Source organism: Prinia subflava, chromosome 2 (genome assembly GCF_021018805.1).
Source record: "Prinia subflava isolate CZ2003 ecotype Zambia chromosome 2, Cam_Psub_1.2, whole genome shotgun sequence".
Taxonomy (NCBI): Eukaryota; Metazoa; Chordata; class Aves; order Passeriformes; family Cisticolidae; genus Prinia; species Prinia subflava.
Window position 1 is genome coordinate 87,536,403 of NC_086248.1, and position 26,084 is coordinate 87,562,486.

A 26,084-nucleotide genomic window follows, 5' to 3' on the forward strand; every position below is an offset into this window, starting at 1 on the left:
CCAGCTCCGTGCTGGCCGCCCCGCGGGGAGCGGGGAGAGCTCAGGAGAAGAAAGCGGTACCAAAGCTTTTGGGCAGCTGTGTTAGTGTTTCCCCAGGAGGGAGCATCTCCCCTTCAATCAGGGAGGCAGCGAGTGCAGTGCTTGGCCTGCTTTTAAGACTTCCAGGTTCTCTGTGCTGCAGCTGATCCCGGATAAGCCTTGCTTGGTGCCTTGATTTCTCCAGCAGTACAGCTCCACTGGGAATATCCTCTACTTGTGCAGAGGGCACTTGTAGCATCTTACCTCTGAGCAGGCTGGGGACCACTAGGATGAAAATGCAGCATCCCACGTCAGTGTTTGTGATGACAGTAATGGAGGAGAGTGGACATCTTATTCCTTAGGGAGCCTTTTCCTAGGAAAAGTCCTACCTGAGCTGGGGAGACTGATCATCCTGCCATCCCTACTGGGGGCATCCTGTCCTCCAGTCCCATGAAGAAAGGAGGTACTGACCAGGTGCAGAGATGCTGCAGCACATTCCTGGGAGCATTGCCTCTGAGTGTTGAGTTGTATCTGAGTGTAGCGTTGCCGAGATACACAAGGGAGTGGATGGAAAATTCTTTGGGAACAAAGGGGCTGTAGTGTGTGGCCTCTGCAGAAACCTGCTCCTTCCCGGGGAGGGAGTGCAGGAGGTTCTCACCCTGCTTTGAGAGCCAGATGCTTGCAACATCCGAGCACTGGGAAGAAGGTGGGGCAGGGCTTAATTGCCAAGCTCTTGGGACTCATCGAAAGGCAGATTTTTGTCTCTTGCCAAAAATGCAGAGATCTTGCCGAGTCGCTTTCCCCATCTGGAAGGTCAGGGTCTTTAGCCTCCAACTGGGCAAAAGTACAGCCCAGGGAGATGAAGGGATTTAAACTTGCTTCTCTGTCAAGTAATGCCCAGAGCTGGGAAGAGAATGCAACCATGAAAGAAAACAAAATCACACCATTATCTACTTCGAAACTCAAGATTTAGGGCAGCAGAGTCCTGCCCGTGTGTTTCCTAGGCCAAGGGACGCAAAGCCTGGCTTCAGCTTCTCTGATCCATGGAGGACTTCCTGGTCCTGCAGTCACTGCTCTGTCTCTCAACACTTTTTACTTGTCTATGTTTCATCCCTCTCCCCCAAGAGACTCAAAATTCCTCACCAGATGGTTGGCTTACGTTTTGCTGGGTATGTGTCAAGACCGCTTCCTTCCAGGCATCCGTTTTCTTTATTATATCAATTGCACAACCACATATCACCTATTAATTGATGGGAAGGGCTGAGATCCACTTCCCAAGCCTAAATAGGACTGTATACCCCTCCTTAGTACCTATTTCTCTCAGATGATCAGTTAGCAGCTGGAAAACAGCAAACAAGGAGCAGGAGATGCCCTTGGGAGATGCACGAGGATGATGTGGGCTTCTGGTAAGCTTGTGGGTGGAGCAGTGCTGGTGAGATAGCAGGGCTGGAAGCAGCCCACACAGGGATCTATCCTTAGGATGGTGGCAAGACTGTGCAGAGCTGTCCTCTTGTCTTCTTCTCCCTGCCATCCCAAAGCCCTGAGAATTCAGCTTGTGCAAAGCCCAGCCCCTTCCTTCTAGCTGCTGAGCACGGGTGAGATCACATCCCACACATCCTCTGGGCAGATCCTGGGGCTGGAGCCAGCTGGCACCTGCAGCTCCTCTGGGAGAGGATGGACCCATTGGGAAGCTGCCTCAGAGGAGGCACAGCCTGAGGCTCAGGGGTGTGTGACATGCCAGCATCAGGCAGGAGATGTCTGTGCTGCCTCCTGGTACAACTCCTCTTGGTTGCTGCTGCCCTTCTGTGGAGGGAATGTCTTCTGAACAGTCCTGTGCCCCATCACACAACGGGCAAGTGTGGCACAGGCCACCCCAGGAGTGAGCTGCCAGCACTCAGCCTGCTCCCAGAACAGCACCTCTGCTCCGTGGGAGGGCAAGAGCCTCATGCCATCTCAGAGGCAGGCACACGGGACAGAATAACCATCGGCACCTGCCGATGCCTAAATAGGCTGTTGTATGATAAAACCTCCATAATATCCTGCAGGGATCCTGGGAAGAAGGGCATCTTCACAAGATGTATGAGATTTGCTGCAAGTCTTGCTCTGGGTAGCACTGGGAGCTCTCAGAAAGGGCAGGGGAGGAAGATGAGAGTCAGGATGGCCAAGAGTATTTTGTTTTAGGAAACCGCACCCTTCTGGCAGGGATCCCAGTGGGTGCTGGTGGTGGGGACAGTGGTGGCACCCAAGCACCCAGCCCCATGCAGGAGGAGCAGAGGCCATTCCTACTGAGGAGGGACGCAAGTGCTATAAATAGGTTGTTTAATGCACTGTGGCCAGGCCTTGGAAAGCCCCAGCCCGTGCACATTCCCTGCTGCTGGCGCTGAGACGGCAGCTGTTGAAAAAGGCTGAATCCAGCAGCTGCTGGCTGGTGCTCCTGGCCCCTGCCCCAAGCCCCAGCTCCCCTGCTCCCCTCGTGGGGTGGCCGAGCCCTCAGCATCCTTTGGTGCAGGTGCTGAGGCTTACAGTGCGATGCCAGCTCTGTACTGGTGTTGGTGCTGCTTCCTGAGCCAGCAGCGACTGCAGGGTGCTGCTGTTGCCGGAGGGACAAGGAGGATGAGGAGAGGGCTTTCCTCCCTGATATCCCTTGCAGTAGTGGGGGGACCACCATGCCTGGGTGGGAACTGTGGGGCCAAGCCTGTGTCAGCTGCTGCCCACCCACGAGCCCTCAGCTGTGGCTCTCCCCAGCCTCAGCTTGAGATGCTGGGCTGGGCCCCCACAGCCCGGCTCTGCTCACACAAAGGCCCCTTGTGCCCACAGGAATGACATTCCTGCAGCCGTGGGCCTGGGGCAGAGTGAAGCGGAGCCAAGGGGGAGATGCCAGAGCCCAGCTGCTGGGGCAGCTGCTGGGGCCAGGTGGGGATGGGCTCGGTCCTGGCCCCTCCTGTGCCCAGGGGATGGACGTGAGCAGCTGGTGGGAGAGGGGAGCCCCCGGGAAGGGCAGGCAGCTCTGGGCTGTGAGAGGCAGGGCCATATGAGGTGCAGAAATTCAGGATGTTGGGAGCAGGAGCAGCAGTGCTGTGCATCCACAGGTGCTACTGGCCCAGCCAAGACAGACCTGTGGGATAGGTGTGGGAAAGGCAGAAGTGGGCTGGGCTGGCTTTTGCTGGCCACTGCCTGTCCCAAGACCAGCGCAAAGCTCAGAGCAGGTTTGGTCACATCTGGCCCCCTTGCTACTCACCTCACCTCAGCATTTAAGGTGTCTGCTTGTCCCCTTTGCAATGAGGGGGATGAGCCAGGCTACTTGTAGTGGCATTAGCTGGCAGCCGGGGAAGCCCCCACCTGCCGAGCCCCTGCTGGAACTGGCCTGCCAGTTGCCAGGGCTGCCGAGGGAAGGGATCTGCCAGCTGGCACCCAGAGGGAGGGCGGGAGGGGCTCCTGGTAAGGCTGCGCCAGGGGCACCTGTCATCCCAAAGCCAGGGTGTCACCGTGCCCTATAACTGGGCCTGTGTGTGCGTGATGAGGCCCTGCAGCTGGGACAGCTCTGCCTGCCTGCCCCCTGTTCTGCCCCACCTGAGCCTTGTTTTGCAGGGGATTTGGGATTGCATGGAGGAGCAGGAAGCCTGGGCTGGCAAGCCCTAAGGTACACCCACCCCACAGGGAAGCAGCTCAGTTCACAGGTAGTCAAGACACAAGCACAAGCAGCCCACCTCCATCCAGCCCTGGGGAGCCTCTGTAGGAGAGGGCAGCCTTGTGAGCAGCTGGGGAGCTGTTTCCTTCTGCTGGCACACCTCAGCTCCTGTCTGTGCTCTGAGCCAGGTTGGCTAGCCCCAGAACTGGGTGCTGCCCCACTGTGGGGACACTGGTCCCAGAGAGCTGGGCTGGTCCACAGGGCACCCATATAAGGGACATGGAGATGCTGGGATGGATAAGGTATCCCAGATCACTCCTCTTAAAAATGCTGGGCATCCCTGGGCCATCCAGGCTGCAGCGTCCTTCTGGAGTGTGAGCAAGGAGCAGGATGCACTGACAGCAAGTCCTGCTCTGAGCCACGCTGTGGGAACATTTTTGTGGAACTCTTCTGCTTCTAGTTATACCTTCCATCACCTCAAAGGAAGCAAGGGAAAACATTCACTTCCCACAGGCTCTACTCAGGGAAGAAATATCCCTCTTTTGGTCCCCTTCCAGGGTCCAGAGTTCCAGGCTGCTCTCCATTTCCACCAGCCCCATAGTTAACTACATTCTGTCCAGGTAGATTCTCTTTCCCCTTCTCAGCCTCTACAAGACACCTTTCTTTAAGAGCAGTGCTCCCTTCCCTCTCTTCTACCTAGTGCTGCCCCATGTGTCAGCGTTAAGACATCTGTACAAAGAAAGAGGCGAGTTTTATAAAGTCCTAGGGAATGTGGACATCTCCAGCCCCACAGCAAGACCTGCCCTGATGGTGCTGCTCCACCTGTGGCCCAGGTTGGGCAAGCAGGTGACCTGGGCTTGGCTCTGCACCAGACTTGGTGGGCAGAGGGAGGATGCAAACCCCAAGACACCTCCCAGACCACACGTGTATCAGATCTCTTTATTCCTGGAGGGCACAGTGAGCAGGGTGAGGAAGCAGAGCTGCCGGGCAGGCAGCAGTGGTTATTGCTGCAGGTGCATCCTCCAGTGACAACAGGGGTCTGGGGGAAGCAAACTGCCTGCCTGCCTCTACAGGGCAGGGGACGGGCCCTCGCCCACTGCCAGGCTGGAGCCACCCCATTACCCCAGAAGAAGGTGAGGGCAATGGAGTAGCACAGAGAAGTGCAAATATGTTGGCACTGGAGTCCATCCGCACTGGGCAAAGGAGCCCAAGATGAGAGGAGAGTGTTACAGTGTAGGAGGATGAGGGATTGGGAGAAAAAGCCCAACTTTGTGCTGAAGACCCCCCTAAACCACCACCCCCTGCTCTCTGGAGGAAGGCATTGCCTCTTGGGTGCTGTACCCCCTAGCCCTGCTGTGGGCCATGACCAAGGGCAGCAGATATCCAGGAGCTCCCAGGGATGGGAGGGGAGGCCAGGCTGCTGTGACAGTGATGGCATAGCTGTGCCTACGTGGACAAGAGAAGCTTCAGCTGCTGCACTACAGGGTCACATGTGTCCACATGGCAGAGGAGCCCCGAAACATTCAGTGCTTGAGTTGTAGGGCTTGACCCAGTGGTGGGCATAAGCAGGGGCATGGAGGTGGAGGGCATGTGTTGAAGGCCACGCAGAAAAGAGCCAGCAGGCTCCAAGCTTTGGTCGTGCCTAGTGGTGGTAAGCATGGTGCAAGGGCTTCATGATACTGAGTACGGCCATTCCTCCTCCCAGAAGGCCACTCTGGCTCCCTCAGGAACCTGCTGCGTGAGCAAGGCAATACGTGCTGGTGCTCCCAGGTGTGGGGGCAGAGATAGGCAATGTGTGCCCGAGGGATTTGGGCCAGCACTAGAGCGAGCGATACGAGTGTGCTCCCCCTCTTGCAGCTGCCTCTCCCTGCTCTGCAGCCGGCCCCCAGCCTGCCACCGTGCAGGGATTCACAGGTACCCCATGCTGCTGCCCTCCTCCTGTTCTGGGGTGAGAGCGAGGAAGGGGGAGTGGAAAGGAGCCCAGCCCAGAAGAGGAGAAGGGAATCCCCCGCCTGCCTTGACCCCTGGTCCACTGGAGAAGATGGTGTGAGGCTTGCTGGGAGGCAGGGCTGGTGGCTCAGCGTGGGATGGAGCAAGGGAGGAAGAGTATCCTGTATCCATGGATCCAAGGGGAGGCACTTGGAGTGGGCCCGGCCCATTGGGGTGTCCCAGCTGCAGTGGATTTGTTGTAACTCCTAGCCACACATCGTCAGCAGCAGCCACTGGGAAGGAGAGGGAGAAGGGATGAGCAGGGTGCATTTTTGGCATGTCCTCATGAGTCAACTTTAACAGCCCTCCAAGAACACAGAGACTGCAGCAGTCCTGTTTACTCATCTTGATCTTCTATGGGTTCTTTCCCTACCTAGGGGGCTGGAAGGCTTTCTAGCACCCATTCCAGGTGCCCCATTCACCCTAATGCCGTGTCCCCTTCTTTCCCACCCCAACTTTCACTGGGCTGAACTCTCACCTCAGAAAGGTTCATCACAGCAGTGCCAGTGCCTTCAGAGTCCATGCTATGGAAGAACCCTGCAGGGACACAAGCAAAGTGAGGAACGCATCTCTTTGTTCCTGCCCTCCCTGCCCCAGGGCCAGCACTCACTGAACATGGTCTCCAGCTTCAGGAGGCAGCAGACAAAGTTGTCAAAGTCCACGCCCATGTCATCGTCTGCATAGCGGGCTACCACCACCTGATGCAGCTTGTTGTTCAGCTTGAAACCTGCAAGGCAGAGAGCAGTCAGCCCCCAGGGAGGCAGAGAGCAGGGTGTAGTTGGGAAAGTCCATGCACCCACACAGAACGTCCACCAACGCACCCAAGGAAGGGCACCATGTCCAGCCTCAACAGGAAGAGGGGATGCTCTCCCTGCAGCCATATGTGACTAGTTAGCTCACTGATCCACCCCAGGCCTCTGTTTGCCAGAGGATGGGATTCTGCAGGTCAGAGGAGGACAGAGGCTGGGACCATCTCTAACTCAGGCTCCAACACTTGGCACAGCTGTGATGCAGAAGGCCTGGTGCATACATGGGCCACATCTCACTACAACAGGTTGGCTTCAAGCATGCAATTCAAGCTGGTTACCCTCTTCTTCTGCTATTTGGGACAGGACTGTGACAGCAGGAGCCCCTGCCCAGCCTCCAGCCCAGTCCCATCCTTCTCCAGACCTACCGGCTGACTCTAGAGCCATGCGCATCTCGTAGGAGCTCATGGTGCCCGACTTATCCAGGTCGTACTGGCGAAAGATCGTCTGCAAAAACATCACAGAGGACATGAAGGGAAGGCTCTCCTGTGGCCTCCAGGCTGGCTGTCCCCCCTCCTTGCTGTCCCAGGAGGGATGCTACCCCTGTGCAGTGCACCATGCCCCCTCTCCTCCTCACCAGCCAGCTCCGGATCTTGTTCCACAGGATCTGGAACTCCACCAGCCCAAGGCGGGCACTGCCATCTTTCTGGGGAGCAGAGGGTCAAGGAGGTCAAAGCAGCCAGGAACAGGGGGAGTACCAAGGCAAAGCTACCAGATCCCAGCCACAGGAGGCAAGAAAAACCTGGACACGCTTGGCCTGCCTAATTTTTCCCCCAACCTTCCTCTCTGTACTGCAGCATTGGCAAAATAAGAGCCTGCAACCCAGCAAGGAAAGAGTAACACTTGGAACTAGCAGCCATGCCACTTCCTGGGAGCAGCTGTGCTGTTGCTGTAGGAAACTCATTGCTGTGCTGTCCTTGCACCAAAGCTGGGCTGGCCTGCAGCAAAAAGGAATGTTGTAGGGCCAGGCTGGAGAAGGGCTCAGAGATGCTCCTGGCCTGACCCCCCAGCTGCATGTCCTTGTACAAGCAGGACACTGGCCATGGCTCCTGTCACTTGACTCATACACAACAGCTGGACAGGATGGTCCGGAGGAAAGAAGCCCAGTAGTTCTTGTTCCCTTTGAGGAGTGCCTCAAAGGCTGGGTGGCACAACAGCAAATCAGGCTAGGGAGCCCAGGGGAAGTGAAACACTGGAACTTCCTCCTGGAGGTGAAAGTAGAAGGCATGGGGTGGGACCGTGCTGGGCTTTTGGTGGCAGAGCCAGGGCCCAAGCAAGCAGCAGAAGTGATGGTCCTTGCCAAAAAACCTACTGCTAAAGTCGAAGAGTATAGGGCAAGTGGACCTGAAGCCATAAGGACCCCTTCCTTTCTTCCCCCACTTAAACAGTTGTGGCACTGCTGAAGAGCCAAGCCCCGGCTCCAAGAGACAAGCCTTGTTTCTTGCAGGCTGAGAACCATGAAAACTGGCCCTGGCCCACAGCACCAAGAGGATACATCCATCAGGTTGACCATGTTGCGGCAGGAGTCCAGGCTGAACCCATCCGTTTTCAGATCTTTGTCTAAAGGAGAAAGGAGGAAGTTGAGCACATGCATCAAAACCCAACCTGCTGAGCAAGCCTGGGCTGCAGGGGCAAGGGGTAGGAAGAGTAGTGCTTACGTCTAGCGATGACTCTGTTCAGAATGGTCCGAAGCTCAAAGACGCTGATTTCCATGTCCTGGAGCAGAAGCAGAGTTAGCATCATCCCTTGCCTGCTCTCCAGCCCACTTGTGGCCATTGTCCCCCTCCTGCCTAAACATCTCTGCCTTAGTCACAAAACATGAGGATGCTATTACACTTCTTGTACACTCAGAAGAGTTTTGGTCACAGCTGGATGCTCTTCCCCAGATCTGCCCCTGTCACACCATCCCTGTGGGCATCTGGGCTGAGCCGCAGCAAAGGTGGACTTGTCTGCAGGATGGGACTGAGTGAGTGTGGGGTGGGCTGGAACTCCCACGGCAAGGGGTTCGCTCCTGTCCCCTCCCCTCCCCAGAGGCCCTTCCAGAGCCTGGTGCAGCCGTACCCACCTCCCCTGCCAGCTGCTGGAACATGTTCTTGAAGCTGTCCTCTATGTCATCCTCAGTTATTTCCTCCTGGGGTGATGCAAACCAGAAAGAAGAGGTTAGCAGTCAAACCCAGGCCAAACAACAGGCTCAGTAAACGCCAACTGGAAAGGAAGCTCTTCTTTGTTCTTCCCATCTTTGTTAATTCCCACATCCCCAACCTTGCCAGCCCCTCTCCAGCCACAGTGACATCCCAGACTCAGACAGCCACTGTCTGTAGCTCCCCCTCCCAAGTGCTGGAGCCCCAGCACTAGCCAATCCAAAGTGCAGCTCCTACCTCATCTGCCAGATCTGCCGAGATCTCCTCATCCAGCTCCCTGGGGCAGAAAGGGGAATACGAAGTGATGAGCAGGGTCCCCAGGCAGCAGGCTGCCTGCAGGGGGGAACATCCCCCTGCTCACGGGCACGGGTGTCCCTGCCAGGCCAGGACTCACGCTGTGTCCGACTGCTTCTCGGTGAAGACCCGCAGGACAAAGTCGGCCTCCTTGTGCGGCTCGAAGGTGGAGGGCACAATGATGTACTCGCCGGGGGGCAGCCGGATCTGGTTGCTCACCTCCCGCAGGTTGATGAAGGTCTCAGACCGTGCCCGGGACTGGTTTCGCAGGAAGAAGTCCTTCTTCAAGTGCACATTCTGCATGCCCTGGGCCTGGGGGAAGGAATGTGCTTGTGGACAATGGGAAGCAACCACAGGGAGTGGTGGGACCCCATCAGGTAGGACAGCCCCATCAGAGCCAGCCCTATCAGGTAGGACAGCCCTGCCCTGCCCATCCAGCCATCCCTCCCTCCCACGTGGAGGTGCCCAGCACCCACTAGCACCCTAGCCATGGCTAGTGCTGTGGGAGCTCCCGTGCCACTGGATACATCAACCCATTTGTGCCCAGTCTTGTGCTTCCCTCCAAGATGGGGTAGGCTGTGGCAGCTCAGGACATACCTCCTCAGGAACCTGCAGATAGGAGGGAAAAAGGGAAAAAATCAGAATCCCAGTACCTGCCCCATCCCTTACAGCTGCAGGGAGCACAGGATGGGGAGCATTAGCCCACAGCTGGCCAAAGCTAGTGGAAAAGGCTTCCTTGAGGACTGGGGTGGGGGTGGGACTGGCAGTGCTGAGCCTGTCCCAAGGGAGAAGCCCTGGGGCAGGCAGGGGTTACCTCGTAGACAGCAAAGCCGATGGTGTGCATGTCACCTCCCACCCGCCGCTCCCGCCGCCGGTGCTTCTGCATCAGAGCCACCAGGAAGCTGCAGGCCACCTCATCGTCCCCAGGGTCGTCATCTTCTTCCAGCAACTTGATCTTAAACTGGGGGTTGATCCAGAACGTGGCTGGGAGGAAGGGCATGTGTGGATGAGACACCAGGTTTCGTCAAGCTGCCACGAGCACAGATGTGGAGGCCAGAGGTACCTGGGTGATTTCTGCAGCCCCCGGCAGTGCTCCCCCGGCGCCACGTGCCCTCGAACACCTGTGTGTGCCATCTGCTGAGCTCGTCCTTGGTGAGGGCATCCGGGGTCAAGTTGCAGATCTCGAGCCTGGAGAACTCCCTCATGAAGTCCCGGAAAGACATCCTGTGGAAGGCAAGTAGGGGCTGAGGCCAGGGCACTGCTGTTGGGAGGGAGGAGAGTGCAAGCAGCTCTGGACCCAGCTATCATTTTATGAGAATTAAGTGACAGTAAAATCTTTTACCCTAAACAGTTATAGCTTATTTAAAGCTTCATGCTGGGTAAGAAGGGTTATTTACTCTTCCTAGATGTTTATTTTGCATTTAGTTGGCCTGAATTTCCTTCAAGGCAGGAAAATTATTAACTAGATCAGATGAGAAAATGCTGGCAAGCTCTCCAGTGCTGGAAAGCCAGCTCATAAAGGTAGGTCATGTGCTTCAGGTGAAGCATTACTGCAGGATCTCTCCCTGGCTTCCCTGCTCCTTCCTGGCTGGACTGGCTGCTGAAGCAGAGCAGCACTTTGCTCCAGAACTCCAGCACTTACCAGAACTCTCCATCCTCCATTTTCAGCTGCAGCTCTTCCCTCTCGTCAGGGTCAATGCTGTTCCACTCAGAGGAACTGGAATAGCAGGAGAAAGACAATTAGATAGGGACTCCTGAGAGCAATTCAGAGCTGGCCCTCAACTCCCCTGTTTTCTGATGAGAAGGGCTCTGCACACCGTGAGCTTCCCCTCAGCATTGCCCTGGGCAGTGCCTGCTGGCCTGGCAGAGCAAGGCTGCCATCCCTTCTGTCCTGCTCACCCATCACTCCAGGCTCCAGTCCACTCCACCTGGCCCCAGGGGTTCCTGATGCGGATGAGTTGCTCCTGCTGACCCCGGTAGTTCACCTGCCAGACACAGACACTGGAGGTGGAGCCCATGCCACTGGCCAGGCTGCAATTGCTGTTAAAGTCTAATCTAGGTGACTCACATCTCTGAAGGCTGTGACAGAATAGGCATGGCCCTTCACCAGCTTCTTGAAGGTCACTGCTTCCATATCAAAGGCGCTTGTGATCTGAGGAGAATGTGTAATGCTTAAGTCAATAGGACAGAATTACTGTAGTCTTATCCCTACTCCTTCCCTCCACTGTGTGGAGAATTCTCCTTGCTCTGCACTGCTCCAAGCCAAGACAAGTAGCAGGTAGCAGCTCCCTGTGCGCAAAGAGTGCTGGTTGTAGACAATTTAAAGACAGTTTCCTTAGCAGAGGACCCTGAAGATCCATCAAGGAACCACCCAAACTTCAGAATTTAAAAACCCTGCTCCAGGTAATTTGCTGATGCAAAACATGGCCAGCGTTGTAAGCAGTCCCTTGCCCTGCACTTGAGATGAACAATCCCGCTCCACCCAAAGAAGCCCATTCACAGCACATCACTCACGTCGATGGAGCAGCCCAGCAGGGAGCCCCTCTCCAGCGCCTTGCGGATGATGTGGCCCATGTTGCGCGGCGGCCGCTTCAGGTCGTACATCTCCGCCACGCCGCCCGTGAAGTCCTCAAAGCCCTCGGTGGTGCTGCCCCCCGAGAGCGACTCGTAGCAGCCGTTCAGCCTGAGGGGCGCGAGGAGACGCGGGGGTAGCACCCGGCAGCTGCCCAGCCACAAGCACACGCAGGGCAGCGGCACAGGAGACTCCCTTCCCTCCACCCCGCTCAGTGAGGTGCCCTACCCCACACATGCCCACATGCCCACCACAGGGATACCCACTTGGCATAGGCCTTCTCCAGCAGAGCACTCCAGAACTCGGTGCACTCCGCCGAGTGGACAAACAGAAGTTCCCCATCCTTGGTGGGCAGCTGGTCATCCACCACCACGTCCACCCACTCACCGAACTGCCAGATCTGGGGGGTGAGGAGACAGCAGGGTGAGCTCAGAGCATCACATGGCTTGCTCATCCCTACCAGAGAGGGATGGCCTCAACCCACCACGCTCGCTTCCACTGCAGCCCACCAGCTGTGGAGGGCCAAAAGGTCCCAGCCCACCTGGAAGTGGAAGATGCCAGCATAGTCCTCTTGGAAGCTCTGTCCATGGGGCACCACGCGGTGCAGGAGCTCCTCGTTGAGCGTGAGGGAGCCAATGGCAGCCAGCAGCCAGCAGTCGCCTGCAGAAGGAGAGGAAGCTGCTAGGAGTACCCATCACCTCCCTAGCTGAGTAGGGAGGTGATGGATGTTTAGGAGCCCATGGTATGCTCTCCTTGCAAATGTTTGGGGCAACTCAGCTCAAAACATCCATGGGAAAAAACAGAGGTCCAGCAAGCAGAACTCAGGGATCCAGCCTTGCTCAGCCTGCCCACAGAGAGAAGTGTTAGCTCAAGGCAACAGAGAATGTTCCTCCCTCACCAGGAGCCTGTGTCCAGACCACCACACACAGTCAGCACTAACAGCCCCCTCCTGCAGCCATCTGGACCCTCCTGGAACTCATTCATATGACTGCCCTCCATATCTCAGACAGCAAGTTCTGCAGCAGAATTACACTTTGCATGTCAAAAGCCATTTTAGCAAGCAAGCGGTTTCATGCTGCTGCCCAGCTTCTCAAATTGCAATCAACACCACCGCACTTTTCCTTCTGAGTGATCTTAACCACAAGTGCTGCTCCAGGCCAGAACTGTGCTTTAAATTCTTTGCCTTGATTGTCTTTTCTCTTCTGCCTTTGAAGCCTTTCACACCTTAGCCTTGAGCCTGGATAACCTGAAACTGGGCTGTGGTTTGACAAAACGCTATTTCCGAGTTTTTAATGACTAAGTGAACACTACCACAGTGCTTTGGGCTGTTATGCACTCCAGTTGCCACCTCAAGTTTGTCCTAATTACTGGATATATTAAATGTAGTCAGCCCTGAAAAAACAGCATGCTGAATGTGCTAAAGTATACAGTACTCCCAGTCAAGTACCCTACTTGCTCCCAGTCAGGACAACACTGTCTGTGGTACCAAGATCTGTTTCTGATGACCACAAAATTTCAGTTGTGGTTCAGCTCTCCTGGCCTACCCAGCCCATTAGTACTTCTCTCCTTGCCTCAGTGCCTTTGCCTTGGGAGCCACTGCTGGAGAAAAGACAAATCGTCACTTGTACACCTCTCAATTCCCTTCTGCCACACCACATTGCTTCGCAAGCAGTTTGTCACCACCACCACCACTTCACTTTGTTACTGTCATGCAGCTGCCATTCCTCACCATTTACCAAAGCAGGGAGCTCTTTGGAGCAGCTCCTGGTGTTGTTGTCAGCATGTATCAGGCATGGATGCACCCAGAATCTCCACTGATCTCAGCATGGTCAAGCTGTGCACACATCAACTCATTTTTGTGGAGCTTTAACCTAGAGCTACCAGGAGGCACAGGATGCCCCCTGACTTCCAGATTCCACCTCACCGAATGGAAAGGGCCACCCAACCCTCCCCAGTTACGACTGTCTGGAGCAAGGGACAAAGCTTCAACACTCACCCAGAGCCCCCTGGCAGATGTCCGTCCGAGTGGCACCACCAACAATGAACTGCGGGTCATCCACTAATTCCTGCAGAAGGACAGAATCAGATGCTGCTGCTGGGTCTTGGCAGGGCCTGGGCTTTTGAAGGGCTGGCACCCACTGCAGCTCTGACTCGAGAGAAATGGTGTATGGTCCCTGTGAGATGTACCCCACCTGCCCTCTGCTAAGGAAGGCTGCTTGACTGCAACCCCAAGGCCATCATGGTAAGGCAAAGCAAGATCTGCTGTATCCATGGGAGGACAAGGCTGGACAACATTCCCCTTGCCCTCATGGCACTGGGGGATATGCACTCTCAAAAGCCCCAGCTACTGAGGGTGACACATCCATGCCATGACACCTAGAAGCAACAATACAACCCACCTGTTCTGAAGCCCACAGCCTGCTGCCCAGAGGAAGCAGTGCCTGCTAGACACAATGCTTTTCTGAGCAGACACTCATGGGGAATGGCCCTGGGCCCTTGGGAAAGTGGCTCTGCAGCACTCCTGGGACTTTGAGCCCTGAGGGGTGCCAGTCTGCAGCTCAGCACACCACGTCAGTGCAGACGTGCAGGGTAGGGATGCCAGCCCAGCCTGAGAAGAAGCAAGCCCAGCACTTACCGACGGACGCTTCCACTCCACTCCCCGCGTCTTGCTGGAGTGCGGCCCCAGCTCCTTGAATCCAAGGGCAGATGGGCCAGCTGGGAATTGGGGATCCCTGAAGAGGGTGCCACTCTCAATGCACTGCTGCTTGAGGGCCTCATAGTCCTGGTTGAGGTACTTGATGGCGTTGTTGTGCTGGCCGAGCCCCTCGGCTCTCAGGCGGTCTCTCTGCAGACGAGCAGCCATCCCGCCAAAGGGCATCATAGCTGGGCACCAGCGCCGCTACCTTCCGCTCCACTCCCTGCAACAGAGCAGGCACAGCCACGCTGAGGCAGGGCCCGCTACCTTGCTCTCCCCTGGGGATATCAGCCATCACACAGAGCCAGGCTTGCAGGCTGAAGCCCCAGTTCCCCACCACTCCCACAGCAGGGACATTCTCCAGCAGCACTGGCCGGGCGCAGTGAGCCCAGTGACACACAGAGCGCCCTGGGGTGGGCACACAGAGCACCGCAAGGTGGGCACACAGAGCACCCCGGCGTGGGCACACAGAGCACCCCGGGGTGGGCACACAGACCACCGCAGGGTGGGCACACAGAGCACCCTGGCATGGGCACACAGAGCGCCCTGGGGTGGGCACACAGAGCACCCCGGGGTGGGCACACACACCAGGAGAACCTCCCAGAGCCCATCGCCAGCAGCAGCCCCCTTCTGAGCCCTGTCCTCCAACCTGGCCACTGCAGCCCTGCTGTCTTTGGGGACACCAAAGGGGCAAAGCTGCACTGAGGGCAGGCTGGTAGGAGGCAGTCTCCCAGCACCTAGCTCATGGCTCCTGTCCTTTCCTGTCCCCGCTACGCCGAAAGGCTGTGCCCGGAGGAATTTCAGACGCTTTCCAACCTCGTCAGCCGCTCCTCCCGAGGGAGCTTTCCGGGTTCTTCCCTCGTCCCGGCTCCTCCTCACCCGCCTCGGCCGGGAGGGCGTCAGCGGCCGCCCACTGCTTCTCCCACCCCCAGGGGCCTCTCCCTCTCCTTTTCCCCCTTCTCCGAAAGCCGGCCCGGCTGCCTGAGCACTGAGTCAATGGGGCCGGGCAGGGAGGAGCCCAGCGGGCGCAGATAGCTCCAGCTATGGGGCCAGAGAAGGACAGGGAAGGAAGAGGCGGGACGGCACACACACACAGGGAGGATGACTCAAGGCTCCTCGACCGCCAGTGCAGCAGCCTGCTGGGAGATACCGGCAAGGGATTAGGGAGTTCAGCGGGGCACCCCGGCACCGGGAGAGGCAGGACAGACACCGCAGAGCCCCCACGCCGCACCTCTCCCTGCCCAGGCCATCCTCCCGGGGCTCTGACCAGCAGCTCACGGCCAGGAGCTGCGAACCAGCTTGACACAGCTGCCAGGCATGTCTGGCCCCGCAGCCCTGCGGTGGGCAAGTCCAGCTGCCCTCACCCCTGCGCAGGCACCGCGGCAGCAGCCAGCGCTCACACCCACCGCACCGCCCGGGCTGGAAGGGGCCTCGGGACTGTCTGTCCAAGCCTCCTTGCAAGCAGTGTCACCTGCAGCAGGGCCATGGGGAAGGTGCCACCACCACCAGCCCACTGGCATCTGCGGCTCATCCTGCCCCACTCTCCAGCCATCTCAGCTCCTGCTTGGCTGGGCTGGTGCTGAATACTTGAGAGGTTTCTCCATGTGAGAAAGTGGTGTAGTCCTTGGGTAAATAAACCAGGAGCCAGCAACCCACTCAGCGCAGCAAACTTGAATGCCAGTGCTGCCCCACTCCCTCCCCAGTACCCGATCCCAGGGGAGCAGGGTACAGCCTGGCTCCAAAGAGGCGGCTTTCCTTGTCCTAAAGTGCTGTGACAGCTAAAGGGAAGGCAGGCAACAGTGAATAGGGTGCAAGCTCCTGGCACATGCATAGGGCATAAACTTGGCTGCTAACCCATGTGGCTGTCCTAGCCAGAAGCTTTTCAGAAGAAAAAAAAATCTACTCTTTCCCATCATTCTGCCTGCTCTGGGATGCTCTAAACCCACTACCCTTCTCCAGGGCAGCGCCAGCCCTTCTCTCCTCTACGATGGTCCCAAATCTACAGAGCTCCTCCTACGACTCCTGCCCCGCAGCCAGCACACTGTCATTCTCTCCCCGTGGCAAGGCACTCGGTGCCTGCAGAGCTGGCAGGATGGCTTCTCCAGTCCGAGACACTGCTCAGAACACAGAGGGGAGGAGGGATCCCAAGTACAGCTGCCCATGCTGCCTCCAGATCCCACCTCACCACCTCCCTGGCACTCACACCACAACCTACCAGTGGCCAGGGAACTTCCCCTCCCTACAGCCCCTGACAGGTCCCCCGCACCCTTTCCCACCCTACCTACCAGCACGGGACATGGCTGCGGCCATGGGGAGCTCTGTGCAGACACGGGCACCGTACGAGTTATTCTTAGCTCTGTGGCTCAAAATACTCGGGAAGGCTGTGCTCAGTGGCAGACGGAGGTCACGCAAGCGCAGAGCAAAAGCATTTCAGACCCCAGAATGGGAGAGGAACCACATGGGTCTTTAAAGCAATGGGGTCAGCTGCTGACACCTCCCCAGGCTTATGCTGACAGACAGTGCAGGTCCTCCAGAGAGGAGGAAGGGGTGTGATCAGACAAACCAAGCCCCAGGGCAGTTTTCCACCACAGGTGACATCAAACTACAATATGATGCTTTCCAGTACTTGCAGCACTTCTGATCCCTCCCAGAGGAGAGCAAAAAGATACAGGGCTCCTGCAGAGTTCCTGACACCTTGTGCACTTTAGCGCATACTGCAAAACCCTTGGGCAGCATCACTGTTGAAGTCCAGCCAAAAATCTTTGCAGACCTCTGGTTTGCCAGCTGCTCTTGCAGATCAACGGAAGTGGGGAGTTCCCTTCCTCAAAACCAGCCCTGACACACGGTATCCTGCCGCATACTCAGCTCGGGGCAAGGCATCACAGCCGCCCATGGCATCCCATAGTGCTCAAGCAGCTCTCAGGCCTTTTCCAGCCCTCCGGATGACAAAGTTCCTCCTTTCCCACAGGCTCTCCTTTATGTTACCGCATCCCTTTGACAGGATGCGGGCTTGGCTTTGGGGTCGGCAGCGCATCCCGGGAGGCTGCGGTATTCAGTTTACTCGCCTCCCCGGTTGGGAAGCCTCTGGGTCTCTGCAGATGCGTTATCTAATGGAAAAATCCCCGCAGACAGAGAGGGGATGGGAGGGGTAGGCATGCCTAGATAAGCTTAGGAAACAGAGCAAGCAGGCGGGAAGGGGGACATGGACGGACCCGCAGCCCTGCCCGCCCGGCGGCGGATTCCCCCCCGGTGCTTAACCCCACGCTGGGGGTCGGGTGAGGGTGAGGATGGGGGGATGGACTTACGGAAGCTGCTGCCGCCACCGCCCTGCTCGCTCCGGCTGGGCCGGCCCAGCCCAGCCCGGCTCAGTACAGCCCCGCGGAAGGTGGAGTTTCGGCGGGCAGGACGTACGAGCAAAGCCGGGAGGGCAGTGGGAGGGGGAATTAAAGGAGCAGTGACAGCTTGCAGACACTGGCAGGGGTTTATTGATCGAGGGTGGTGGTGAGGTTCTGTCTGCTGTCACCCTCTCCCAGCGATGGAGGAGTATCGCCGGGATGGGCGTGCTCCTTCCACCATTGTTCTGCGGAAAGGGTTGGGTGGGCACGAAAACCGGGGCTGGAAGCGAAAGAGGAAGGAACTTTCCCAAGGAATGGATTTGCAGGTGACTGCTGCACACCGCAGGTGCCCAAGCGTAGCTGGGTGAAACTCTGCGCCTTGTCCCCAGGACTTGTTGACCTGCTAGTGCCACGGCTGAGTACGGTGGTCTCACCGGCTATCCCAGACTGTTGTGTCCTTTCTTCCTTCCCTCATGCCTGGGGGTACTGTGCCCACACCACCTCAATCGTTAAAGCCCAGGTGGTCACGGTCAACAACGCCACCAGCAGCTGTCCCGGCCTCCCTGCGTGCCCGGCTGGCACCTTCCCAGCAGCAGCAGCTGCCCCTCGCCCTTGGTGCCCGCAGGGCCCTCTCCGGGCAGGTCCCACTGCCCTGGGCATTTCCACAGCCGGGGCTGCCCCTGCGTGCCCTCCGTGACTCACGGTGCAGCTATGCTGGGTGGTGTTGTTACCAGCGGGCATGGCAACGCAGGGCTTGGCATCCTACCGTGGAGCCGACATGGCTTTGCCTGGCATAGTGTGGCTCAGCATGGATGGGCACAGCTTGGCCTGGTGTGGCTTAGCCCAGCATGTCTGATGGCCTGGCCTGGCCTGAGCAGCTCAGCCCAGCCCAGCCCCTCCCCAGGAAAGACGCTCTTTCTTTGTATTGCCGTTCTTTTGGTGCCTGAGCGGAACAGGGTAATCCAAATGGGTGTCACCAACCCTGGAGCTCCCTCTTTCCCTGGTGCCTGTTTGCATCTGGGGAGGCTGTGCCCATACAGACTCTGCAGCAGCTGGCACTGAGCCTGCGGGAGCCCAGGCCTCACAGGGCACCTGCCTTCTGCCTCACCCCACCTTGCCCCAGGGGGTAAATCCTTCCGAAGCAGGGAGCAGGTTGCACATGGGGCCAGGAGCCTTGTCCCTTGCCTGAAGGAAGGGCAACCCAAGCATTTGAAACCAGCTGTAGCGTGCTGCTGCTGCTGCACGCACAAGGGACCAGTCTGGTCCTGGCCAGCACTCACTAGAGCTGTCCTATCCCTATACAGGGACTCTGTTACAGGCGGCTTGTTCTGCCCACTCTAGTGCAGAGGTAGCCTTGGGTTGCCCTGCTCCATCTTTTTCCCAGCCAGGCTTGCCAAAGGCCGTAAGCATAGGGGAGTCCCTACCGGCTACATTGTTTAGCTCTGCACCAAACTTCAGGCAGCACCCTGCTTTCAAAGAGCAAGAGGCCTGTAGTGCCAGGGCTTGTCCCTGCTTTGAGTTTGTGGCCATCCTTGTGACCCTGTTGTCCTGTTCAGCTCCTGCCTTATTACCCTTCAGTAGCCTCCAAAGCTGCTTTCACAGATTCCTCTCCTGGGGCAGGAGACAGCTCCTCAGTAATCCTGTCACAAAGGCTGTTCATGTCCTGCCCCCTATGCTTGGAAGCCATTTCCCTAAAACACCTGCAAAATCCCTGTGCACTTTCCTTGTTTTCTTCCCTCAAGCTTTCCTTTGCAGTGCTGGCTGCAGGGACTTGGCAGCAGGCACTGTTCGTCTTTCTGTCTTCAGTTCTTTGTTCTCTGGCATTGCCTCTTCCCTGGTCCTTTAGCTGTGGAAAGAGGGTCTTTTGTCCCCTGCCGGTGCTGCACTACTGGCACACGAAGCCACGAGGCCTGATCACAGTGAGGTGGGGACAGAGCTGGGGTCACTTGTCCATCTCCCCCTTGTGCCATTCTCTAAGCAATGGCCACTGTGCACAGCGTAAGGAGCATAGCATGCAGCAGGCTCCTGGGAAGCACGCCAGATCCAGCACAGAGAGCAGCAGGGAGCACCCTGAGGGCTGGCTGCTTGCTGTCTGCCCCAGTACTCAGGGGATGGCTGACACATGAGCAGCACTGTGTTTCAGGAAAGTGCTCCCCTGTGCTCCAGGGGTCTAGCACTCCTCACGCTTTCCCAAAGGCTTTAGCTCTCCACCCAAACCAGGTATCCAGGTTTTGAACAGATTTGGCAGGAGTGGCTATGTAATTTGCTATTGGAACAGTACAAGTGGGCTGACATGAGGTGTGAGGGTACCAGTGAAACGCCTTACCACATCATTCCCAAACCATCTTCTTCTCTCCCAGCCTCGGTGCACACAGCTCCCTATCTACCTGCTTTTAGCAGCAAAGTCTCTGATGCCTCTGCAAGTCAGAGGGAAAGCCATTCATGCTGCAAGAGCCTGTGTGCCATAGCTGAGTTCCTGGCAGCAGGGCAGGGCTTGTGCTCACACTACTCCCCACTCCTCCTTTTGCACCACGCATGCTCCTGCAGCCCTGCAGCAGCTGGGGTCCTCTCCTCCCAGGCCCCAGCCCCCAACCCACTCCACAAACAAAAGACTGCACAAACAATAGCTCCTTTTTTTCCTTTTTTCTTTTGTACACAAATATATACAGGGTATTATACACATCTCTACACCGACAGTGCCACTCAGAACACGCAGCTCTCTGTGGGCAGGGCCCCAACAGCCACAGAGGCAGCCCCAGAGCATGGCTGTACCTACAGCGACCGTAGTGTCCCAGCCCACCTGCTGGACCAGGAGCAAGGGCAGTAGGTGAGTGCAAGAATAGGGAAGCAGGATCAACATCCCCCCAGCCTGCGAGTGGACTGGGAACTCTCAGCTCTCATGCTCATTTCATTCTGGCCACTACCTGGAGGGGATGGGTGACTCTCACCATGTCCCTTCACACCCATGTGTGATCCAGCCCCAGCCGAGCCCTGGAAGCTGGTGTGGCCTGCCCTCCCCATGCACAGAAGATCCACATCTCTTCTGTTCCATCCACCCTTTTCTCCAGGCCTGGAATTCCTACAGAGGTCTTGTACAGGAAAGGCAGCTATGTCCTCCCTGAAGCAGCCCCCCACCTGCTCTCTGTGGGTCTGGCTCCCTTCCTGTAGTGGGAGGCACAGGGTAGAAAAGCCATAAGATGTGACTGCTGTTCTGGGCAGCTGAGGTGGGCAGGGCTGGCACTTCACTTGTTCTGGTTGATTAAAGTGCTTGGAGCTCCAGGGCCAGCACGGGTGATTGAAAAGGTAAATGACTGTCCCCTTCCACCCGGCCCCTCAAGCCCTGGCGGGCACAGCCCCAGGGAGCTGGTGCAGCACCCACAGATGACAGGCAAAGGGGGTTGATAGTGTCTGCAATGAGCACCAAACAGCATGGTGGCAGGGTTTGAGGGAAATAAATATAGCTAAATAGCAGAGGGATTTATTATTTTCCTTTACATTTTACACAGGGGGAGGGGGGAAGGAATTGAGGGCAACTGATACTGACCAGAAACCTCCTCACAAAGTGTCTTTAAACAGGGTCAGTCCTTCTTCCATGTGCCAGGGGCTCCAGTCCACTTCTCTCACTCATCCTGTTTCCTGCCTGCCTCTGGGACACAGCTATCAACAGGGAAGGGGCAAGGGTAAGAGGTAGGAGAGGAATAACCTCCCTCTCAGGCTGGGTGGTGGCAGGGGAGCCTACACCAGTCAGGGCAGGTGAAGAAAGTCAGCATAGCCCCTTGAGGCTTTTGTGCTCCTGAAGATGGTGGCCTTGGTTGGAGATGGCTCCTAGGAGCTGCTCTCCCAGGGCTCCCTCCCTCTCTGACCACCTCAGCTGGGGGAAGACCCTGCAGCAGCTCAGGGAAGGAAGCCCATGGGGCCTCATTGCAACCAGACAGTGCTGATCTTGCAGGGTGTTGAGGGCCTGTAGCCTGAGACCCTTTCTCCCCTCTCCCTAGCACCCAGGAGACCCCCACACAGCTCCCCCACCCCCAAGCCTGACCCTGCTGTGCAGACACAGGGCAGCAAAAGGGGAGCTGCAGTACCTCATGGGGGTCAGGTTGATTTGTTTGAAAGGGGAGTAAAATGTGCAAAGAAAAATGCCACTTTAAATGATGCTGCAAACCCCTGCCTGTGCCCCTGGGGGAGGAGGGAACAGGACCTGGGGGAGAGGCTGCCTGCGCCTCCTCCTGCTCATGAGAAATGCCCTCAGCACCCCTCACCCTGCGAGGGCCTGTCTAGCGCATGCCAACCCAGTACCCCTTCCCCGGCGTGATGCCATCCTTGACCACAAAGCCAGGCTGTCACCATCACCATCCCTGTGGTGAGGGGGCAGCCTGTCACCACCCCTGGGCCCGGACCAGCTCCTGGGATGCCCCACCAACTGGATGCTGGAAGCAGGTGAGAAAGGGCACACGCAGGCACAGCGACAAGGTGCAACTAGGGCCAACCCCACCCTGGGTGGGGTTTCCAACAGACTGACTGAAGTTTTTCACTTATCACCTTCCTGTAAATCTAATAAATTATTAGTGTTTCTCACCAGCAAGACAGGGAATACAGTTGCCTGCTCAGAAGACCCCAAATGTTCCCCTTATGCCCCTTCCCACAAAGCACCCAGCTTTCCTGCTCCCTGCAGGTCCAGGGCAGCACCACAGGGGTTACGGTCCCCTCCTCCCCAGCCTCAGGGAGTCTGGGGTCCAGGGATGCGTTGAAGAAGGTAGCTAGTAAAGAGCATGCCTGCCGAGCAGCCGGGCTGGCGCAGGGGTGTAGAGGCAGGGAGATGGAGAGCTTGCGGCAGGGCCTCTGCCCTCACAGAAGGCAGCGGCCCTGGGGGCGGGAGGGCGAGGGCAGTAGCCAGCACCCTCAGATGCCTCTTCCCAGGTCTCCTTGCGCACAGCCTGCCCTGCTCCTGGGCCTGCTTCCCCTCCCACCCTCTGAGGTCCCTACTGGTGGATCTCATTCTCTATCAGGCTGTCCTCACACGACTGGAAATCTGTGTCATTCATGCCATCTGCGTTGATGAGCTCCTCATCCTGCGATCCCTGCTCCTCCGACTCTGTTGCTTCACCCTCCGGCGAGGAGTCCTGCAGCACTTGGGCGATGTACTTCTGTCAGGGCCAGGCACGGGGCAGGCGAGGGCCGGGAGAGAGCAGAAACACATGTGAGTCTAGGGAACTCCTCCAGGAAGCAGAGCACAGCACACTAAGCACCATGCATGAGGCTGAGCGTGGGGATACGCTGGGAGGGCAACGGAGTGTCCAGACTCCATGGAATATACCAGCAAAGGTGTAAGAGTGGGGCTTGGCCTTGAAACACTGGATGTGTTTCAAACCCCAGCATTCTGGGACAGGGCACCTGGGCTGGGAAAGAATGTGGCTTTCAGGCTCTTTGGAGCCTATGTGAACTGGAAGACTGCACTCCCTTTTTTCCTAGTAGATGGGTCCTTGAAGCTCTGCCTACCTCCAATAGGGATTTTCCTTTTGGCGAAATGTTGCTGCTCTTAGGTGTCTGGAGACTAGGAAGGAGCCTGGATTACATGTGCTCACCCCAGCCCTGCTCTCCTGAGGAAGCAGGAGGCTCTGCTTTACCCCATTCCCTGCAGCCCTATGTAGATCCCCACTACAACCTTGTGGAAGGAAGCAGCTGGAGTGAGCCAGTTGAGCCAAGGTGAAGTTTCAAAAACCGACTCTGCGAGTCTCAGAATCTAGGACAGGGGAGAGAAGAGTCCCCAAAGCACTTCTATTGCCTTCAAGGCAATGTCCACAGAGATCCCTTTGTGCTGGCACTAGGACAAGCCCGGTGGGTGACAGCCTCTGCTGGCGTGCAAGCGTGCAAAGATGCAGAATGAGAAGGGAGACTGACCCGGCTGGATTCACTGTCCCAGCCGAAAGAGAGACGGAAAATAAATGCACAGCATCTGAGGAGCAGCGGGCAAGAGGTGTGTGTATGGGGGTTACACGTCATCACCCAGAGCAGGTGACGGGCGCAGTGCCCAACAGTTGCCTCCCACCCTCACTGGGAGGATCCAGGTGCTGACTCAGAAAAATGAGAAGTGAGGAGTGAGGTACTCAGACAGGGAGTTACCTCCCCCTTTCCAAAGTCAAGTAAGGAGTGCCAGGGCACAGAGGTGGGGATAGTGACTCACAGCTGATTTGGGAGCCGGCAGATTGGTAGCAGGTCTCCCATTCTGCCTGTTGTCCATGGCATCCACTTCTGTGTGGTCAATCTGGAGAGAAAAGGAGTAATTGAAACTGCCATAAGGGCAACATACTTGCTGTCCCACCTCAGTAGCAGTATACAGGCAGCAGAGACAGCCTCAGGACTATCCCCTCTGTGAAATCAGAGTTGACAAGCTCTGCTGAAGAGCAGGTTGGGACCCCCCAGAGCCCCTGCTGTTTTGTGGTTGAGCTGTGCTACAAAGGAGAAAGGTCCTGCACCCAACCATTTTGCCTCACCTTGTAGTTGTGAGCGCTGAGGTATTTGAAGTGCCCAAAGCAGACGTGACACAGGCAAATCACAATGGTGATCACAAGGACCACAAAGGTGAACATGGATGTAGGGGCCACAAACCCTGGGGCAAAGGAAAAACAAAGTGGCAGTGTCAAAAGGACTGTGACCATACTCTGGCTGGAGGCTGCCAGGATCAGGGCCTGGCCAGGGAAGTGGCTCAGCAGGAGGCTAAGGGCTGGCATATCAGCCCAGTCCTCACCTGCACGCACTGTGGAGAAGAAGAGAAGCCAGAAGAGGCAGAGGATGGGGGCTGCCACCACCTGATTCACAGCCCCTGAATGGATCTTCTTGTCCAGCTTGGCAGGCAGGTAAGCATAATACAGGTTGTATCGGTCCACCAGGTGCTTAAGCAGCATGTACATGAGCCCTGGGAGAAGGGGAAGAAAGCCAGACAAATAGGGCATCAGCCTCTTTTCTAGACTGAGAGGGAATATCTGCCCCCATCAGCCTTCTTGCCTCCCCTCCATCCCTGACACAAGGAGGCAGAGGGGTATCGCCTACCAAAAGGGACGATGATGGGGCAGGTGATGCTGTATGTCATGACTACAGTGAAGACGCACATCATCCAGGCATAAGCAGCCCCAAACTGGAACTCATAGGCCTGGTGCTGCAGGAGGGAATGGAGACCCATCAGCAGGAGGACCACGACAGCAGAGCGGGCATGCGCAACACACCCGGCTCTCCACACAGTGTCGGGCGAGCCCCCGGCAGCGCTCCCCCGGGGCAGGCTGTGACCCGCCCCTCAGCCCTGCTACATACTCGTTTGACGTTCCTCCGCTCGGCCGCCGAGCGGGCCAGGCAGAGGCGTATCATGTACATGAGCAAACCAGGGATGCGCAGCAGGTCCATGGCATTCCCGATGAAGGCCGAGGCAATAACGTAGTTGACAAAGAAAGCACCGTTGTCCGGCAGGAACACACACCTGGGGAGATGCAGCAAGAGCAGGCTGCAAAAAGTGCTCTCTCCTCGCAGGGCAGCAGCTGGGAGCCCCTATAACCTTCGGATGCCAACAAGAACCACCTCCCACTGTAAACAAAGCCTTTCTGCTCAACTCCACTTACTCAAATCGCACGGCAGCCTCAGCAAGGAATTTTTTGTCAAACAACCAGCGGAAAAATACATCCAAGCTGTGGGGGAAGAAGGCAAGAAACAAAGATGAACCATCAGAAGCAGTGACAGACAGAAATGCACATGGCAAATATGTAGAAGCTGCTCTAGAAGGATCCAAAACTGACCACAGATTGTTCTGTTCCCATAGGCTGCTGGAGAGTGTCACCAGCAATTATGTAAACTGGACATTGGAGAAAAAAATAGAACAGAACAATGCAACACTCAAAAAGGGATGTAAAGCTTCCCATTCATGTATGTTCTTATCCCTTTATACTGATCTTATCAATATTTTTCCTCTGTCCTCTGTTTGGACACAATATCCATGTAAGGAACAGATGACTGACTCTACAGAGGAAATTGGTTAGGTACAAGGTATCCTCCAACGAGAGATTTAAAAAATTCCCTTAAAAGAAACAAATCACATATTCCTCAGTTTTGATTTTTTAATATGAAACTATCCAATCCTCTGGCACTGGTGGAGTACAGAACTCAACAGCCAACAGCAGAGGGATCAACTCCTCAGAAGGAAGCACAGCCTGTTTTGTGGTCAAAATGCAAACTTTCTGAGAGGATTCACCTGCCCAAAATGCACGTTTACATGCAACAAGGCTTTTTAAAATCTGTGTTGCAAACATATAGTCACCCAGTGGGATGAAGGACTGTTCTTCTGCCACTATCAGAGAGTTTGTCTATTCTCAGGAGCTGCCTGACATCACCACTGAGGGGCTGTATCTCAAATATGGAATCTAGATGGGATCTTAAAGATCTCTGACCCCAATATGTAAAGAATGAACTAGCACAGATACAGTTCCCTGTCCCCTACTCACTCCCTCGTTTTTTCTTCCTCACGCTATTCCCCTGCTTGGCCCCTGGTTCAGTGCTAGAGCCCACACCAAAGGCTGGCAGGTGATGCATCAGTGCTTCCCACAGGGCAATTCTATAAACTCTGC

The 26,084-nt window shown here is 56.6% G+C and overlaps 2 protein-coding genes across 6 annotated transcripts in view; both read right to left on the reverse strand.

Annotated features, from left to right (window-relative positions):
* Positions 1-4,571: 4,571 nt before the first annotated feature.
* On the reverse strand, positions 4,572-17,672 carry CAPN11 (calpain 11). 4 transcript variants are annotated; one of them, XM_063390909.1, is made up of 22 exons: positions 17,449-17,672; positions 14,084-14,366; positions 13,445-13,514; positions 11,990-12,108; positions 11,715-11,848; positions 11,391-11,559; positions 10,945-11,028; positions 10,776-10,861; positions 10,519-10,593; positions 9,940-10,100; positions 9,691-9,860; positions 9,474-9,485; positions 8,977-9,188; positions 8,820-8,859; positions 8,507-8,572; positions 8,100-8,157; positions 7,937-8,001; positions 7,019-7,087; positions 6,810-6,888; positions 6,246-6,362; positions 6,114-6,172; positions 4,572-5,868 (listed from the first exon to the last, which is right to left on the reverse strand). In XM_063390909.1, the coding sequence occupies exons 2-22, from the start codon at positions 14,327-14,329 to the stop codon at positions 5,842-5,844; spliced, it is 2,118 nt and encodes a 705-aa protein (XP_063246979.1). In that variant the 5' UTR covers positions 14,330-14,366; positions 17,449-17,672; the 3' UTR covers positions 4,572-5,841. The 4 variants fall into 4 exon arrangements, with proteins under 4 accessions (XP_063246979.1, XP_063246982.1, XP_063246981.1 ...); XM_063390912.1 differs by lacking the exon at positions 17,449-17,672 and adding an exon at positions 16,429-16,528; XM_063390911.1 differs by lacking the exon at positions 17,449-17,672 and adding an exon at positions 14,960-15,093.
* A 3,268-nt stretch (positions 17,673-20,940) lies between these two features.
* Positions 20,941-26,084, reverse strand: part of TMEM63B (transmembrane protein 63B) — a 47,653-nt gene continuing 42,509 nt past the window's right edge. For both annotated transcript variants that reach the window (XM_063390914.1, XM_063390913.1), the window contains 7 exons: positions 25,086-25,151; positions 24,784-24,946; positions 24,526-24,631; positions 24,224-24,391; positions 23,970-24,085; positions 23,660-23,740; positions 20,941-22,622 (listed from right to left, as the gene is read on the reverse strand). In XM_063390914.1, coding sequence (XP_063246984.1) covers positions 22,458-22,622; positions 23,660-23,740; positions 23,970-24,085; positions 24,224-24,391; positions 24,526-24,631; positions 24,784-24,946; positions 25,086-25,151 — 865 coding nt within the window. In that variant the 3' untranslated portion in view covers positions 20,941-22,457. The remainder of the gene's footprint in view (positions 22,623-23,659; positions 23,741-23,969; positions 24,086-24,223; positions 24,392-24,525; positions 24,632-24,783; positions 24,947-25,085; positions 25,152-26,084) is intronic.